Source organism: Notamacropus eugenii, chromosome 1 (assembly GCF_028372415.1).
Source record: "Notamacropus eugenii isolate mMacEug1 chromosome 1, mMacEug1.pri_v2, whole genome shotgun sequence".
NCBI lineage: Eukaryota > Metazoa > Chordata > Mammalia > Diprotodontia > Macropodidae > Notamacropus > Notamacropus eugenii.
In genome coordinates, this window is record NC_092872.1 from 237,332,637 (window position 1) to 237,348,920 (window position 16,284).

The 16,284-nt window shown below is 39.5% G+C and overlaps 1 protein-coding gene across 1 annotated transcript in view; it reads right to left on the bottom strand.

The window, feature by feature from the left end:
- The window catches only part of OIT3 (oncoprotein induced transcript 3), a 29,375-nt gene extending 13,910 nt beyond the window's left edge, over window positions 1-15,465 (bottom strand). The window contains exons 1-5 of the mRNA XM_072628221.1: window positions 15,116-15,465; window positions 10,625-10,999; window positions 9,675-9,782; window positions 6,101-6,223; window positions 893-1,015 (exon numbers count right to left, since the gene is read on the bottom strand). Coding sequence (XP_072484322.1) covers window positions 893-1,015; window positions 6,101-6,223; window positions 9,675-9,782; window positions 10,625-10,999; window positions 15,116-15,209 — 823 coding nt within the window. The 5' untranslated portion in view covers window positions 15,210-15,465. The remainder of the gene's footprint in view (window positions 1-892; window positions 1,016-6,100; window positions 6,224-9,674; window positions 9,783-10,624; window positions 11,000-15,115) is intronic.
- Between the last annotated feature and the right edge of the window lie 819 nt (window positions 15,466-16,284).

Sequence of the window (16,284 nt, forward strand, 5' to 3'; positions counted from 1 at the left end):
TGGGCATTGAGAAGTTCATACTCTGAGGGGATGGTCCCTGGAGGATTAAACAGTGAATACTGTTGTACTTATACGGAGAATCCTTTATCCATGTGAATTCTTCTCATTTCTTTGTTAGGAAAATAAATATTGGTTAGATATTTATGGAATTGCCTGTTTATGGTCAGGTAATAACATGGTCTAGTGAGCTGGACCATGTAATCACAATATAATCTGGAGGGGGAGTATTTAAGTTGGTGTCAGGAGACTTAGGTTTCTTTGCAAGGTAATCAGAGGGTCAGTAATTTTATACTAGAAGGGACTCTGGAGGTCATCTAACCCAATCTCATCTAAGAAATGAGGAAACTGAAGCACTGAGAAGTCAACTGGCCAAAGGCATGCATGATTTGCAGGTTGTAGAACCATGATTTGACCCCAGATCTTCTAATACCAAATTCTTTCCAGTGTACCTTACTGCATGGAGAGCCAGCAATCATGGTTCATTTTCTATAAAATAGGAACAGTGATCTTCAAATAGTCTATGAGTTATATTCTCAGAATGTTGCCTGGGGTCCTATGAAGTGACTTGTCCAGGATCAAACAGTCAGGATGTGAATGGGGTAGGACTTGACTCTGACCCTGGCTCTCTATCTTTTCATCATTATTATTTAAAATAATAAATAAAAGCTATAGAAACAGTACAAAGGCAAATTCAAAGAATTAAGTTAAGGAGTTATACATTTTCTGGAAAGTTTCTGCCAAAACTTCATACCCTCCTGAAAAATTCTGGGATACTGATTCAGGAATATGTTATGCTCAGGAAAACTTGTATTGAAGGGTGGTAGGAGTGAAGAAACCTTGAGAGCAGCAAGTTCAGGAGAGGAGAAGGATTGGGTCATAGCTCCGGTCCTACCTTGGCAAGTGTGATTGTCCTCAGATAGTACCAACCCTCGAGGGCATTCACATTGATAAGTTATTCCATATCTACGACAAAAATGACTGCAGCCTCCATTTTTGTTTTGACAACCCTGGATGTCTGCAACAGAAATAGAAAAACCAAGTGGGTGTGATGAGAGTTAAAGATCTTCCCTTCCCATTAATAGACTTCAGGTGGTGCATATTAAGGGAAGTTTGATTAGGGGAGGCTTATTTTATAGGAAGTCCCACACATTTTGTTAATTTCTAATGAGACACTGGGTCACCAGGGTCATGATGCCCACTGGCTCTGAAAAGTGTATATATACTCTGAGGTAAGGTTTTGCTTTGGGGCTTACTCTGTGAAAGAAGGTTCATGTGCCAGATTAGACTCTGGATAGCTATTAAGGATCCCCCTTTTCCCCCTGCCTTTGAAAACCCAGATATTGGTGCTTCTTTCTGGTAACTATGTGTGCATGTAATGGTCAGACAGTTGGATCTATCTGTTGATCTGTGATGTATGTATTACTTATGGTCAGACAGAAGCCCTGTCTGTTGGTCTTTATTTCTCTGCTTGTATTTTCTCTTTTAGTATATGTGATTAAAGAAGATTGTTGACCCCTCAAAAGTTGTTTTCCTTTTAGGAAAGCAGACCTAAGAACCTGTGCTTAGCAGGCCATCATGGATGTGCTTGCTACTGAAGTGGGCTAGTTGTATCACCCTGGGAACTTCTTGGCCTGGGAGGGCCATCAAGCTCTTGTAAGATCTGGGCCCTGGACTTGTGATTTATTCAGTTGAGAGAATTTCTAATGTGCAAACTCCCTTCACTAATTCAAAACAATTTAGAGATGGAAAGGACATTAGAGATAATCTAGTGATAGAATAATGATAATGTCAACATTGACGTAATGCTTTATGGTTTGCTTTATGTATGTTATTTGATCTTACAACAGCCCTGGGAGGTAGAGATGATCATTTTCCCTATTTTGAAAATAAGGAAACTGAGGCTAAGAAGTTAAGTGACTTGCCTTGCCTATGATCATGTTACTAGCATGTGTCAGAGGCAGGATTAGAACTCAGGACTTCAATGCCAGTTCTCTCTTCATGCAGTGCTCCCTTTTTGGACTATTATTGACAAATACCATGTCTAATTAGAGATAAGGTAAGAAATACAAATGGAGAAAGCTTACTTGTTGGAATTTGATCAGAGAAGTGCACATTTCTGATTATGTCCCTGGGTCTCAATTTTTTCCCCCAACAAAATGGAATTTTCCTAACTAGCTGCTATTTTACTGAACAAATGGGGCAGTGAAGCCATGCTTGTGGAACACAGAACAAGTCAATTTCAATTGATGAAATATTCTCTTCATCCTGTTTGAAAGTTTGCAGAGCAGTATTGAATATGAAAGAATCTGTTATTCTTACTGTCAGGAAGTGAATTCAACTAGACAAGATCTTGGCTCCTCTTATGAATTGTGTCCATTGGTCCATTACCTTCTGCTCTTGGGGTATCAGAACCCACGTGTATTCAGGTTAAGGCTTTCTGCGATAACAGCCCGATGTAAAAACGAAACCAGAGTAGAATAAAATAAAAACATTAAGAAACTTTGCCCCAAAGAGCTTTTATCCACATTTCCTTTATGGGGAAGATTCAAGACCATTACATTTTTCAAGTTCCCAAGTAAAAATGTTCTTCCTAAGAAAAATGTTATAGCTAACATAATTTCAGTTTGTCACCTTCAGAACACAAACCTTGCTGTTATTAAACTTCCAGAGGAATAGTAAAAATATTTAAATGCAAGAAAGAAGGAGCTGAGGAGACTGGAAAAGGCAGATTCAAAGAATGTACTAGTTTTCTGAAATTTGGAAAGCATCATAGACTACTGCTTTGGAACTACTATCTCATGACTCCATGATATTATAGATAGGTACCATGTGCCTTCTGAGGATGAAAGGAGGACCAATAATTTGAAATATTGATACCCATGTAGCTTTTGAGTACAATTACAGAAACAGAGTTGTTAGAAGTTATGCCTGCATGTTGGAAAAAATCACTTGTAGATGAGTTTGGGGGGGTGGTCATCTCATACAAGGTGAAATAGAAGGGGAAGGCAGGTTCATGCAGAGGAGCATAACAGATATGGGACCTTGGATAGGTGCTTCTTGAGGAAGTCGTGCTATACAGGGTAGGCAGGCAAAGAACCACCAGGTAAGGCCCCGGTTTTGGAGTACTACAGAGAGGAAGCTTGTCTTCTTCCCATGCAAGAAGTATGCCCCCCCTGGATATTGGTGCTCTGGAGCTAAGCTCCGATCACTCCTAACTGAAATCCGCTCTGGTGATATAAGATATCCAGATTAACACAGCTAGTAAGTATCTAAGAAAGGTTGATCTTAGGTCTCTGTGAGTCCCAGCCCAGAACTACCTGGATTCCTCAAAAACCAGCCTCCTTGGGAGGACTTTCTTGTCTCAGCATCTAGAAAGGATGTCATCTAGATGATGATGCCCTGTAAAATGCTCAAGAAGGGACAAAAGCTGCCTAGTGGTTATGATTTCAGTTATTTCTCATACAATAAATGAATAAAATATTGTTTCTCTTGAACATTAATAAATTACTTTTTAATTAATTTAAATTAATCTTTGTGAAACTTAGAGTGGATGAACTCAAGGCAATCCTATTTATAAAGCTATAAATTTAACATGTAAAGGCAATCCTTTGGCCTTTGAAAGCACTGGGGGAAAAATTTCTATTTAATTGTATGAGAGGCAATGTGATATATTGGATAAAGTGTTGTCTTTGGACTTAGGAAGACCCAAGTTCAATTTCACCTTTGTACTATCTCTCCAAAATGCCCCCTTCTTTCCTCTGATACTGCCCCCACTCTTGTGCAGACCCTCACCTCATATCTGGTCTACTGCAATAGCCTGTTTGGGGGAGACGGGTTGTCTGCCTCAAGTGTCTCTCCACTCCAATCCATCCTCTAGCCACTAAAGTAATTTTCCTAAAACACAAGTTAGATCATGTTACACCCTCCCCAATAAACTCTGGTGGCTCCCTATCACCTCTAGGAGAAAATATAAATCTCTCTGTGTGGCATTCAAGGCCCTTTGGTAAAATTATTGTACTGGTACCACCAGAAGGCAGGCCACTGAAGGGAAACAGAGGAAAATAAATCCCAAAGTAGAACTTGTCCTAAGTTTTCCTTTCCAATCCTTGGATTTATGAATGACAAGGCTGAGAGGAGTCTGATGAATGGATTACATGTCCAAGCAGTAAACTGATTCCAAATAATTAGGAATGCTCCTCAGGAGTCTCCTTTGGAATTAATTATCTCATGCAGTGCTCAAATATGCAAAGGTTATTGCAGAAAATAAAGAAGATTAAGGAAGAATCCAGGCCATTACACTTATTTCAATAAAATTCCAAATAAATTTAGCCTTGTTCTTAGAGGCACTGTCTGCATATGCAGCACAGGATGACTGCTGCAGTAGTAAACAAATCCTTTATCTAAGACTTTAAAATACTCATATTGGTGCAAGTCATGCTGGGTCTTTCTGTGCTGTCCTAACATTTAATCCAACTAGACCCAAAAGAGCTTATGGAAAAACACAACTTTCATTTCCATAGGCTTTTGAGGTTTGCAGGACACTTTCCTCATGGCAGCTCTACACAACTGTTATTTTCATTCTTAATTTACAAATGAGGAAACTGAGACCCAGAAAGGTAAAGGCAACAGCTAAATGGTGCAGTGGATAGAGTACTGGGCCTGAAGTAAAGAAGTCTCATCTTCCTGGGTTCAAATTTGGCCTCAGACACTTAGCTGTGTGCCCCTGAGCAAGTCACTTAACCCTGTTTGCCTCAGTTTCCTCATTTGTACGAGAAGGAAATGGCAAACCACTCTAATATCTTTGCCAAGAAAACTCCACGATGGGTCACAAAAAGTTGGACACAACTGAAAAACAAATGAACACGAAAGATAAAAACTTGTCTGAGATTGCGTAGCAAGTGAATGTTAACAGTAGAATCCAAGCCTAGCTCTCTCCAAGTCCAGTACTCATTTTGTACCACCATCTAAAATTGTTCTTTAGATAGTAGTATGAACATTTGCTATCTTTACTCCTCTTAACAATGAGGTGTCATATTATGCTACAAGGGCTATCAAGCTATGGATCCAATCCAGCACTCTGTCTAAATAGGGGTGTGTATTCATCTTTCTCACTCAGACACAGAGGGTCTACAACACAAAGTGAGTCATCCCTGTCCTATATCTTCCATGTTGACAATGAAGTGATCAAGTATTAAAGAAGAAGTAGATGATGGTATTGCAATTTTAACAAAAGTAACTACCTGAACCAACTAAGTTGGATACAGCACTGAACCTGGAGTCAGGAAGACCTGAATTCATATGTGCTGTCAGATAATTATTATTTGTGTGACACTGGTCAGATCACTTCACCCTGTTTGCCTCAGTTTTCTCGTATGTAAAATGAGCTGGAGAAGGAAATAGCAAACTATTCCAGTGTCTTTGCCAAGAAAATGGGGTCAGGAAGAGTCTGACTGAAAATGACTGGACAACAACAAGCTACTTGTAGCAGGAAAGGCACCCTGAAAGAGAGGGGCCATTCGAATATCATATAGGAATGTATTTTTCATTTCACTCATTCCATAACTACTGCAAAGCATTATTTTGATTTGTGCCTTCATTATTGCTTGGTTATATAAAATGTAGAAACCATTTCTAATCTTAAAAAGAAGAATTCATTATTTGTCTTCCTTACATCATAAGGCACTTTTACAGGGTATAAAATCAACTTCCCTCTTAGTGATAATAGCTGACTTTGCATAGAGCTTTAAAATTGTAATGTGTGTTAAATATATTTTCATTAGACCTTCATAACAACCCTCTGAGATGGATGCTATGGGCATCATCATCCCCTTTTAAACCGATTAGGCAAGGAGATGCAAAGTGATTTGATGATGGGTGTACAGCTACTAAGTGTCAGAAGTGGTATTTGAACTCAGAGCTTCCTAATGCCAGGTCTAAGACTCCACCCAATCCATTAGGACAGTAAATCAACAGTTATACTCTAGTATAGGAGAATCATTCTTCTCCGCAGGAATGGAGAAGTTGATGTCACTATTTTCTATGATCAGTTCCCACCCCTAATCCTAGCCATTAGTTTGAATCCCTTCTCCCTCATTCTCACCTTCACAGGTTTTGCCATCACTTCCCAGTACACGTCCAACCCCACATTCGCAGCGGTATGAGTTCTTCAGATTTACACAGACCTCACTGCAGCCACCGTTGTCTTTTTCACATTCATTTTCATCTGTAGAGTAGAAATTATGCAAGCGATACATGACTAAGCAGTAATTGATGAGGGGCAAAGGGGGTTTCTTGTAACAGGCAAGATAGTTCCCATTACAGGGAAACTCACCCCCCTTGGAAGAACACCTCCTTTCTCCCAGATAAAACCAGCGTGCTTTCCATCACTCTGTATATTCCACAGTGGTCCTAGGTTCCTTCCACCCGCCTGTACACACATACCAATCCCATAATCAGTACAACTTCTCTCTGCTAAAATAGAGAAGACTAATTAGACTACTGGTCTATTCTCTCCAGCCAGATGCAGTGCAAAACGGTGGGGCATGCAGGTATGTCTGAGGTCAGGATATGCTAACAAGTTTGTAGTATAGATTTATTCAAAATATAGATTCCTTGCTATTATTAGCATAATAATGTCATTAGAAATAATGAGTAGGATGTTCTCAGAAAAACCTGGAAAGACTTACATGAGCTGATGCAAAGTGAAATGTACTGTGTACAAAGCAACAGAAACATTGTGCAGTAATTTGCTGTGAATGACTTAGCTGTTCTCGGCAATAAAACAATCCAAGACAGCTCTGAAGGACTTAGGATGGAAAATGCTGTCCATCCCCAGAGAAAGAACTGATGGTGTCTGATACAGATTGAAGCATATTTTATTTGCCTTCTTTATTTTTCTTGAGGGTTTTTTGTCTACACTTTCTTTCACAACATGACTGTTATGGAAATGTTTTGCATGACCACACATGTATGACCTATATTTAATTGCTTGCCTTCTCAATGAGGGGGGAAGGGTTGGGGAGGCAGGAAGGGAGAGAATTTGGAACTCAAAGTTTTAAAAATGAATGTTAAAAACTATTTTTACATGTAACTGGGGAAAAAGAAACAAGAAAAAGAACATAGTGTACCTTAAAACAAACATGCTTTCCTGAAAAGCTGTGTATCTCCAAGCCCAACCTTCTCTTCGCTGTCATTCCTTCATACCATCTACCTATGTCTCTTCTACCCTTCACGGCTGTACTTTTAGAAAGAATAGTCTACACTTGTTCCTTCCACTTCCATCGTCTCCTTGCAATACGGCTTCTGACCCCAACTCTCCTGAAATTGCCCTGTCTATTTTCCGAAGCAAATGACTTGTTTTCGTCTCCATTTTCCTCAATCTTTCTGCACCGTTTGATGCTCTCTACCACCCCCTCTTTCATAGTCTCTTTACCTTCAGTATCTAGGACTCTGTTTTCCTAGTTCTTTTCCTGTTGCTTGAATTGCTCCTTCTTGACTGGTTTATTATCCACCTTCTGTGCTCCAGAGTTCTATTCCTGAATGTCTTCTTCCTCAGAGCTCTCTCCTTCATCTCATCTACTGCAGTGACTTCAGTCATCACCTCCATCAATCACTGCCTCTAAAGCTAATACATAGTCCCTGATCCCTTTCTTTTATGTCTAACTATCTGCTTTACCTGCTTGTCCTTTGGGATCTTCAAACTCAATTCATTCAAAACTGACTCCTCTTTGCCTTCCCAAATCTTCTTAAGCTCCTTGTTTCTACTGATGAACTACCAGTATTCTCCCAGGCACACAAACTCAAAACCTTGGAGTCATAGACGATACCCATTCTCTCACCCTCTATATTCAGTAAGTTGCAGGGTACTGTTGATCCTACCTCCATAACATCTCTCATGTTCATCCTTTTCTTTCCTCTTATGCTGTTCATCACCTAGTTCATCACTCTGTTCTGAAATATCGTATTAGCTGCCTAACTGGGCTTTCTGCTTCCTTTCTCCTCAACTCCAACTTTATCCAAGCTGCCAAAATTATTTTCCTAATGCACAGGCTCAATCATATCACTGCTCCAGAATCAGTGATGGCTCTCTCTTGCCCGTTGGAAAAAAATGAAAACAAAACCTAGCCTGAGTTTTAACTTCATAATAGGCCCCAAAGTATGTGGCTTTAGCCTTCTTCCACCATATGATAATTCCCTCTTTGTGGCCAGAGTGTTGGGCTTGTAGCTGTTCCTTGGTCCCTGCCTCTCTCCAGTCTCCAGGCCTTCATGCAGCCTTCTATAACACAAGAATGTACTCCCTTCTCCTCTATAATTATTGCAATCCATCCCTGCCTTCAGGGCTCAGTCCCAGTGTCATTTCATCCAGGAAGAACCTCTGATTGCCCAGCAGAAAGTTACTTCTCCCTCATGTTTTTCTGGAGTGTTTAGTCTTAGTTTCTCACTGATGAAATCACAGATCCTTAGTGTCAACAGATTGAAGAATAAATCTACAAACAGCTCAGCAGAAACCAAGAGCCCTTATGGGTATGCCCTTATTAAGGCATGTGTGGTGCTTCACAAGAAGTTAGTGTTGGAAGTGAGGACAGAAGGGTTTTCTTTCCAGTTTTATTTCACTTTTCTCACATTCACAGATAAAACTTAAATTGGCCTTTTTGTTTCCCATATGTGACACTCTTTCTCCTGCTTTTACATCTTCTCACAGATGGCCCATGCCTGCACTGCCCTTACTTCTCATTTTTGCCTTTTAAGATCCTTAGGTTATTTCAAGGATTAGCCCTATTTCTCCCCTCCCCTCCTACCATGGTCCTGTTGTTTGTGTCCCCTCCTAAAATTACTTGGTGTATAATTTAGGTTTGCTTATCCATATACATGTTATACCTTCAACAAGGAATAACCTATTTGTGGACAGTGACTTTTATTTTCATCCTTTTATCTCCAGAGTATATAGTACAGTGTCTTGTGTGTAGCAGGTACTCCGTAAATGTATAGTGAATTGGTTTGAATTTACAAATTAAAACATCTTACCCTTTGTACTCTCTGAGCCCTAATTATCTCTCCCATCTTTGGTGGTTTTTTTTTTTGGTGGTGTCACCAGGTGTAGGGTGGTCAATATTAGTCTTAGATTAATCTATTTCCCTTTTGAATTAAAAAAAAATCAGGGGAAAGGAAAAGGCTGTCTCATTTGCTGGAATCTTCAGCCTGATGATTTCTCTAAAACCCAGAGAGTGGAAATTTAATTTAAGCAGCCCTGGATTCTTTTCAGATTGCCCATTATCCCTCTCTTTCTTCTGCCCAAGAAAGATAAAAATACCCTGGTGCCACGTTAGGAGAGAATTTCTTTAGGTAGTGCTAGACTGTCCCTATTCATCTAATCACAGTATAAACCAAGCCCTACTTCAATTCTGCCTCTGATCCGGCAGGGCAAAAGGGTCGAGCACTGTTCTGCCCAGAGAACTTCAGAAGCGCACCTCCCAGTTACTTTTTACCCTTTCAGTCTTACCGGCCTGATCTACTTCCTCTCTTCCTCTGATTTCAGTTACCATCTCCTCACAAACGACTCTAAAGCTCTATACATAGCTTCCATCTGTCCCCCAATGTCTACCCCATATATCCAACTGCCTGCCAGACTCTTTCACCTGGTTGGCCAATTCCCCACCTCACTGTTGCTTTCTTACCCAGGCAGGTTTGTTGGTCTGGGCCCAGGATGGTTCCTTCAGAACACGTGCATTCAGAGTTAGAGCAAGTCCCATGGCAGTCCACCACATCACAGATGTCATAGAAATCTGTGGTAAGGTCAAAGACATAGTGATGATTAAGGAAAAGGGCCTAGAGACACTCACTGGTGTATAACATCCCCATTTTGGGAATGTTCTCCAAAGGGCTGCCATGATGTTTTCAGGGCTTCTTGAAGCCAATGGAATTAGGTAGATGATCATGATTTTCTCAACTTTCCTCTGAGGGTACCTATAGAGAAGCACTGACACTTCTCTCTTGTAGATACAGTCTCTAACTGAATGGAATATTTTCTCTTCTGGCATTTTGTCAGGCCAAGCTGACAGAAAAAATATTATGAGAATGACTGGAAGGCGTAATTCCAGTTACTATCCCTTTATCGTTCAGGAATGTCTCATAGACTCTTGGCCCAGCAGGTTTAATTTTCTTGTTAGAAATACCAGATAGAAAGGATCTGTGTTACATGATCCCCAGGAAAAACTTTAGCTAAAAATTCTGTCTCCCAGCATAAATTATGTTGAAGAGTGGTGGTGTGGGAACAATCTAACCCTGTTGGGTACAGTCAGATTGGGGGCAAGGGGAAGCCTATTCTCATGGAGGTAGGGGAGAACATACACTAGGAAAGGAGTGCTCCACCTTGGAGGATGTCCCAGGGGTCAGTTTGTGGTAGCAGCAGGCCACATGACCAAGAGAGAGTAAGTGGGTCCTCTAATATCAACTATTTTCTGTACCCTGGAACAACATCCCAGTCACCCCACCCTAGCTGTGGCTCTGTCTCCAGGAACCCTTAGATGCTACACATTTCATAGCACCTTTCCCTTTCACTTCTTCTCTGATAGCAGTGATTCTTCCGCCCTAGTGGGAGAGGAAAAAACAAAGGGTAGTTACTTACGACCACAATAGGCATGAAAACAGACACTGGGTTTAGTCAAATGGTAGACATAGTAGCCTCCAGGGCAGGCTTTGACCTCAAGAGTGTTATTCCAGAGGCAGCAGTTTCCATTGAAACTGGCACAGGCCTGGCGCTGTACAATGCCATCCGTTTCTTGTGGGTGGTTGCCATTCAGCCAGATGGGGGCATGGGTGCCACAGTGGTTCTCTTGGATGCAGAATGTGGGCATGGCGTCTCCAGCCATGCCTGTGAAGCGGTACCACTCCCCATCCACATGACTGTCACAGGCAGGCTGACCATCATCCTCTTTTAGCTGGTTATCGGTGTTCCTCCAGGGCTCATTTAAGCTAATGTAAGCAGAGCAGGGATCCAGTGCTGGAAATGGAGAGAATTGCTCAAAGCGGGTGTCTTTGCTGTGGATGGCCTGTTTCTACTTCTTACTTAGGACTAAGTTTTAAGGGTAAGACTAGTTTTTACCAAAGAAAAAAATCCTTTATGGAAATAGCAGGCATGGAAGAAGCAACATAGTGCACCAAGAGTGCTCAGAATACAGAGGACCCCTGTGCTGTCCATGGGTGCAGGAGAGAAGAAGTTATGGTCTGTGGTCCCAATGCAGCAGAGCCCTTAATTTTGGGTAAGTACCAGAGTACAGATCAGGAGGGTAGGGATCAGAACTCTCTTCTGATCACACCAAAAAACTAGCCTCCCAAATCTAGCCACAGAAGCTCAACTCTAATGTAAAGGTCAAAGTCAAGAAAAAGACTGAGAAAATAAGAACCTGACCATAAAAAGTTTCTTCTTCTTTTTAAAATACTGACAAGGAAGCTCAACACACAAACTCAGAAGAAAGACGATAACAACATGAAAACATCTACAATCAAATCCTCTAAGAAAAATGCAGAGAAAATGCAGATAAAAAAAAATCCAATAAAAATTCCTAGGGTAGTTTTAAAGAAGAGATTTTTTAAAAGAACAATTTTTTTTAATCAATTAAGAGCAGTAGAGGAAAAATTGAGAAAATAAATGAGAGCAATGGAAGAAAATTTAAAAAAGAGAATTAACAACTTGGTAAAAAAAAAGTCACAAACCTCAACCCTCTCTACAACTACAATAGAGGGAAAAATGGGGAAGCAAGCAATACATGAGCCTTATTCTCATCAGAACTGGTTCAAAGCTGAAAGTGTGTATATATATAAATATGTATGTATGTATGTATACATGCATGTGTGTATGTGTATACACATATGCATGTATGTGTATGTATAGGTGTACATATATCTGTATGTATGTGTGCATATGTATGTATATGTGTATATATGTGTGTATGCACGTATAGATGTATGTATAGATGTGCATGTATATGTATGTATGTGTATATATGTATGTATATGTATGTATATATGTATGTGCATGCATGTGTGTATAGATATGTATACGTGTGTGTGTGTTTGTATTCCCCACTAGGAATAAGAAGAGTTGGGCATGACTAAACAATGACTGCATAAGAAAAATATAACACACATATACACATGTACACACAAACACATACAGCTGGATATAGAAATTCATCTTACCCAACTGGGAAGTAGGAAGGGAAGAGGCTAAGAGAAAGGGGGTGGTGATAAGAGAAGATTACAGAACGCAGTGATTAAAAAAAGAAAGAATAAAACCAAATTACCAGTACCAAAAATGAAAAGGGTGAATGCACAACCAATGAAGATTACATTAAAGTAACTATTAGGAGCTATTTTGCCCAACTATATGCCAATAAAACCGACAATCTAAATGAATTAGATGAATATAAAATAAACCCATATAAATCAACAGCATTTCTATATATTGTCAACAAAACCCAGCAAGAAGAGATAGAAAGAGAAATTCCACTTATAATAAGTGCAGACAGCATAAAATATTTGGGAATTCTATCTGCCTAGACACACACAGAAACTATAGGAACACAATGACAAAACATTTTTCACACAGACAGATCTAAACAATTGGAGTAATATTTATTACTCCTGGGTAGATTGAGTCAATATAATAAAAATGAAAATACATAAATTAATTTACTTATTCAGTGCCATACCAAACCAACAAATTAATTATTTTACAGAGTTAGGAATATAATGACAAAATTCATCATCTAAAGGAATATAAGATCAAGAATATGGAGGTAATCAATGAAAAATAAAGTAAAGGCAGTTTAACAGTATCAGATCTCAAACTATCTTACAAAGTGGTGATTGTCAAAACAATTTGATACTGGATAAGCAATAGAGTGACTGATCAATGAAATACATTAGGTACACAATAAATGAACACAGTAACCTTGTGTTGATAAACCCAAAGATCTAAGCTTTCGGGGCAATAACTTACCATTTGACAAAAATTGCTTGGAAAACTGGAAAGCAATTTGGTGAAAACTAGGCATAGACTAATATCTCACAATTTATACCAAAATAAACTCTAAGCAAGTACATGGTTTAAACCCAAAGGGTGATATAAGCAAATTAGGGGAGCATGAAAAAATTTACTTGTCAGATCTGCTGATAAGGGAAGAGTTCATGATTAAACATGAGATAGAGAAGATACAGGAAGTAAAATGGATATTACACGAAATTTAAAAGTTTTACATAAACAAAACCAATGCAAATAAAATTAGCAGGAAAGCAAGAAACTGGGGAAAAACTTTTACAACAGGTTTATCTGATAACGGTCTCATTTTTTGAATATATAGAGAACTGAGCCAAACGTATAAAAACAAGAGCTCTTCTTCAGTTGACAAATGGCCAATGGATACGAACAGGCAGTTTTCAGAAGAAGAAATCAAAGCTTTCTATATTCATATGAAAAAATTCTCTAAATCACTATTGATTAGAGAAGTGAAAATTGAAACAATTCTGAGGTACCCCCTCATACTCGTTAGATTGTCTAACATGACAAAAAAGGGAAATGACAAATGCTGGAAGGGATTTGGAAAAAAAACTACAGTAATGCATTGTTGGAATTGTGAACTGGTCCAACTATTCTGGAGAACAATTTGGAACTGCATCCAAAGCGTTATAAAACTACATGACTTTTGACCCACCAATACTGCTATTAGGTCTGTATCCCAAAGGGATCAAAGAAAAGGGGGGAAAATTATACATTTATACTCATGTACAAAGATATTTATAGCAGCTCTTTTTTCTGTGGCAAAAAATTAGAACCTGAGGGATGCCCATCAACTGGGGAATAGTGGAACAGGTTGTGGTATATGATTATGATGGAATTCCCTTATTGCGCTATAAAAAAATTAAGAAAAGCATGGTTTCAGAAAAACCTGTGAAGACTTACATGAACTAATACAAAGTGGAGTGAACAGAATTAGGAGAACATAGTAATAGCAATACTGGAACGTTAATCAGCTGTGAAAGATTTAGCTACTCTGATCCACACAATGATCCATGACAATTCTAAATGGCTCATGATAAAAAATGCTATCCCCCTCCAGAGAGAGAACTATTGAACACTGAGTGGATTGAATCATTTTTTTCACTTTATTTTTATTGCTTTCTTTTTTCTTTCTCAATATGGCTAATGTAGAAATATATTTTGCATGACTTCATATGCATAATGGCTCTCATATTTCTTGCCTTCTTAATGGATCAAGGAGAAACTGGAAGATGGGAGATCATTTGGAACTGAAAATAAAAATTTTTTTAAAAAGACACAAAAATTCTGAAATCTACTTCAACAGCCACTGTTGAATTTAAGAAAGCTCTTGATTCTTGTCTCATGCTATAACTTAAACCCATTTTCCCTGCTCTTACTGGAGATTAATAAGTATAAGAACTGAACTCAGTCTATTATATGTGAAAACCTCTAATACAGATCATCAAATCATCCTCAAAACTCCCAAGCCAATGTGGGAATTTGTTAAGCTGGACTATGCAGCTATGGATTACAGTTTGTTTAAAAAAAAACAACCCCAAAAAACAAATGGTCAGTGTGTGTATGTATGCATATGTGTGTGTGTGTGTGTGTGTGTGTGTGTGTGTGTGTGTGTGTGCAGGGGTGGGGGGGATAGTAGAAGGGATGGATTAATTAAAAAAAATTAAAAGGAAACTCCATCCTGAACTGAATTCCTGTCTTATTTTGCCTAAAAAAGCTTTGAGATGTTAACACTTCCATTTTAGCATTTATCTTGCAAGTCATTAGGGTAATGACTATATTTAGGAGATGTTAGTCTAGTAATGAACTCATCAGGAAATTAGTGGAGCAACCAGACTTGTGGAAATCCAGGAGACTGAATCAGCAGAAGAGAAAAGAGGCCCAGTTTATGTTGTACAAGCAAGCTCCTGCAGGTCAACAGGGATTCTAAAACCTCAAGGCCCTCCTCTAGCCAGAACCCTCTAGATGGGTTCTGAATCTGACTCTTGGACCTCAGCTTACAGCAGCAAGTGGCAACAAGGATGGGCCAAGGGCAAAATACCTCACGGACACACTCACCCATTGGCAGTACTGGAGTGATTCCGATGAAAAGGCAGAAGACCCAAAGTAGCCCCTGGAACATGTTCTTGATCAAGCCAAAGGACTCAAGCATCCTCCAACTGCCTTTTCTTTTCTTCTGTGGTCTAGCACTTTCAGTTTAAATTTTTGAGACCTTTAAGCTTTTGAGAGCAGAGGCTTTATCAGCAGTCATGGCAACTTTATCAGAGGAAGGGGATGAAGGAATACTCTGGGCATTACTCAAGCCTTGACCCCTTGTAGAAACACAGACTTGCACCGTCAACAAGGTTATTTATTTTTTTTTACTGATATTTTCCTTTAAAAAACTCATCCTCCTATTGTTTTCTCTCCTAAGTTCTCTGCAATGACGTGTCTGATATATCTTACTCAGAAGGGAACTGTAAAGGGGACACCCTGCCCCCTCACACCACATGGTCAGAACTCTCATTTCTTCCACAATTTATTACATCATTATGTTTTCTACTTTACCATCAAGGACCAAAGGACAATGGAGTCATTTAAGCTCAGAAGACAAGAGAATCATGCAGAATGTCAAAGCAGTGGAAACATTACAAAAATGATAGTGGAGATCGGTATGGAATAGAAAAGACCCTTAATGGAATTCTCTGAGTCTTTTTTGGAGGCTTAGGGGGATCTAGTGGATAAAGTGCTGAGAGCTAGACATGGTCCCAGGATCGCCAAGGTTCAAATGATTCCCCGGAGCCTTACCACCTGTGTGACCAGAGAGCCTCAGCTTTGTCACCTCTAAAAAAAGGATATTATTTCGGTACTATCTCCCCTAAAGAAAAATGAAAAAAGTATTTGCCTTCATGGGGCTTAGCCAGGGGTGGAGGAGGCAGGTGAGGCAGGGAGTAAAAATGTGGGGGAAGATACAACATCTATATAGTGGGCAAATTGATGATACTAGTAGGAATCAGGGAGTTCCAGAAAGGCGTCCTTCCGTTGGAAGTGGCACTTGACTGGAGCCTTGATGAAAGCTAAAGCTTTTAAGAAGAGGTGTCCCAGCAGGCAAGACAGCCTTTGCCAAAGCATGGAGGAAATCGAATGATAAGTTTTGGAAACAGCAAGTAAGTCAGTTTAGTTAGAAGATACAGTGTGCACAGGGGAGTAATGTGGAATAAACCTAGGATGGGCTGTAGCCAGAATGT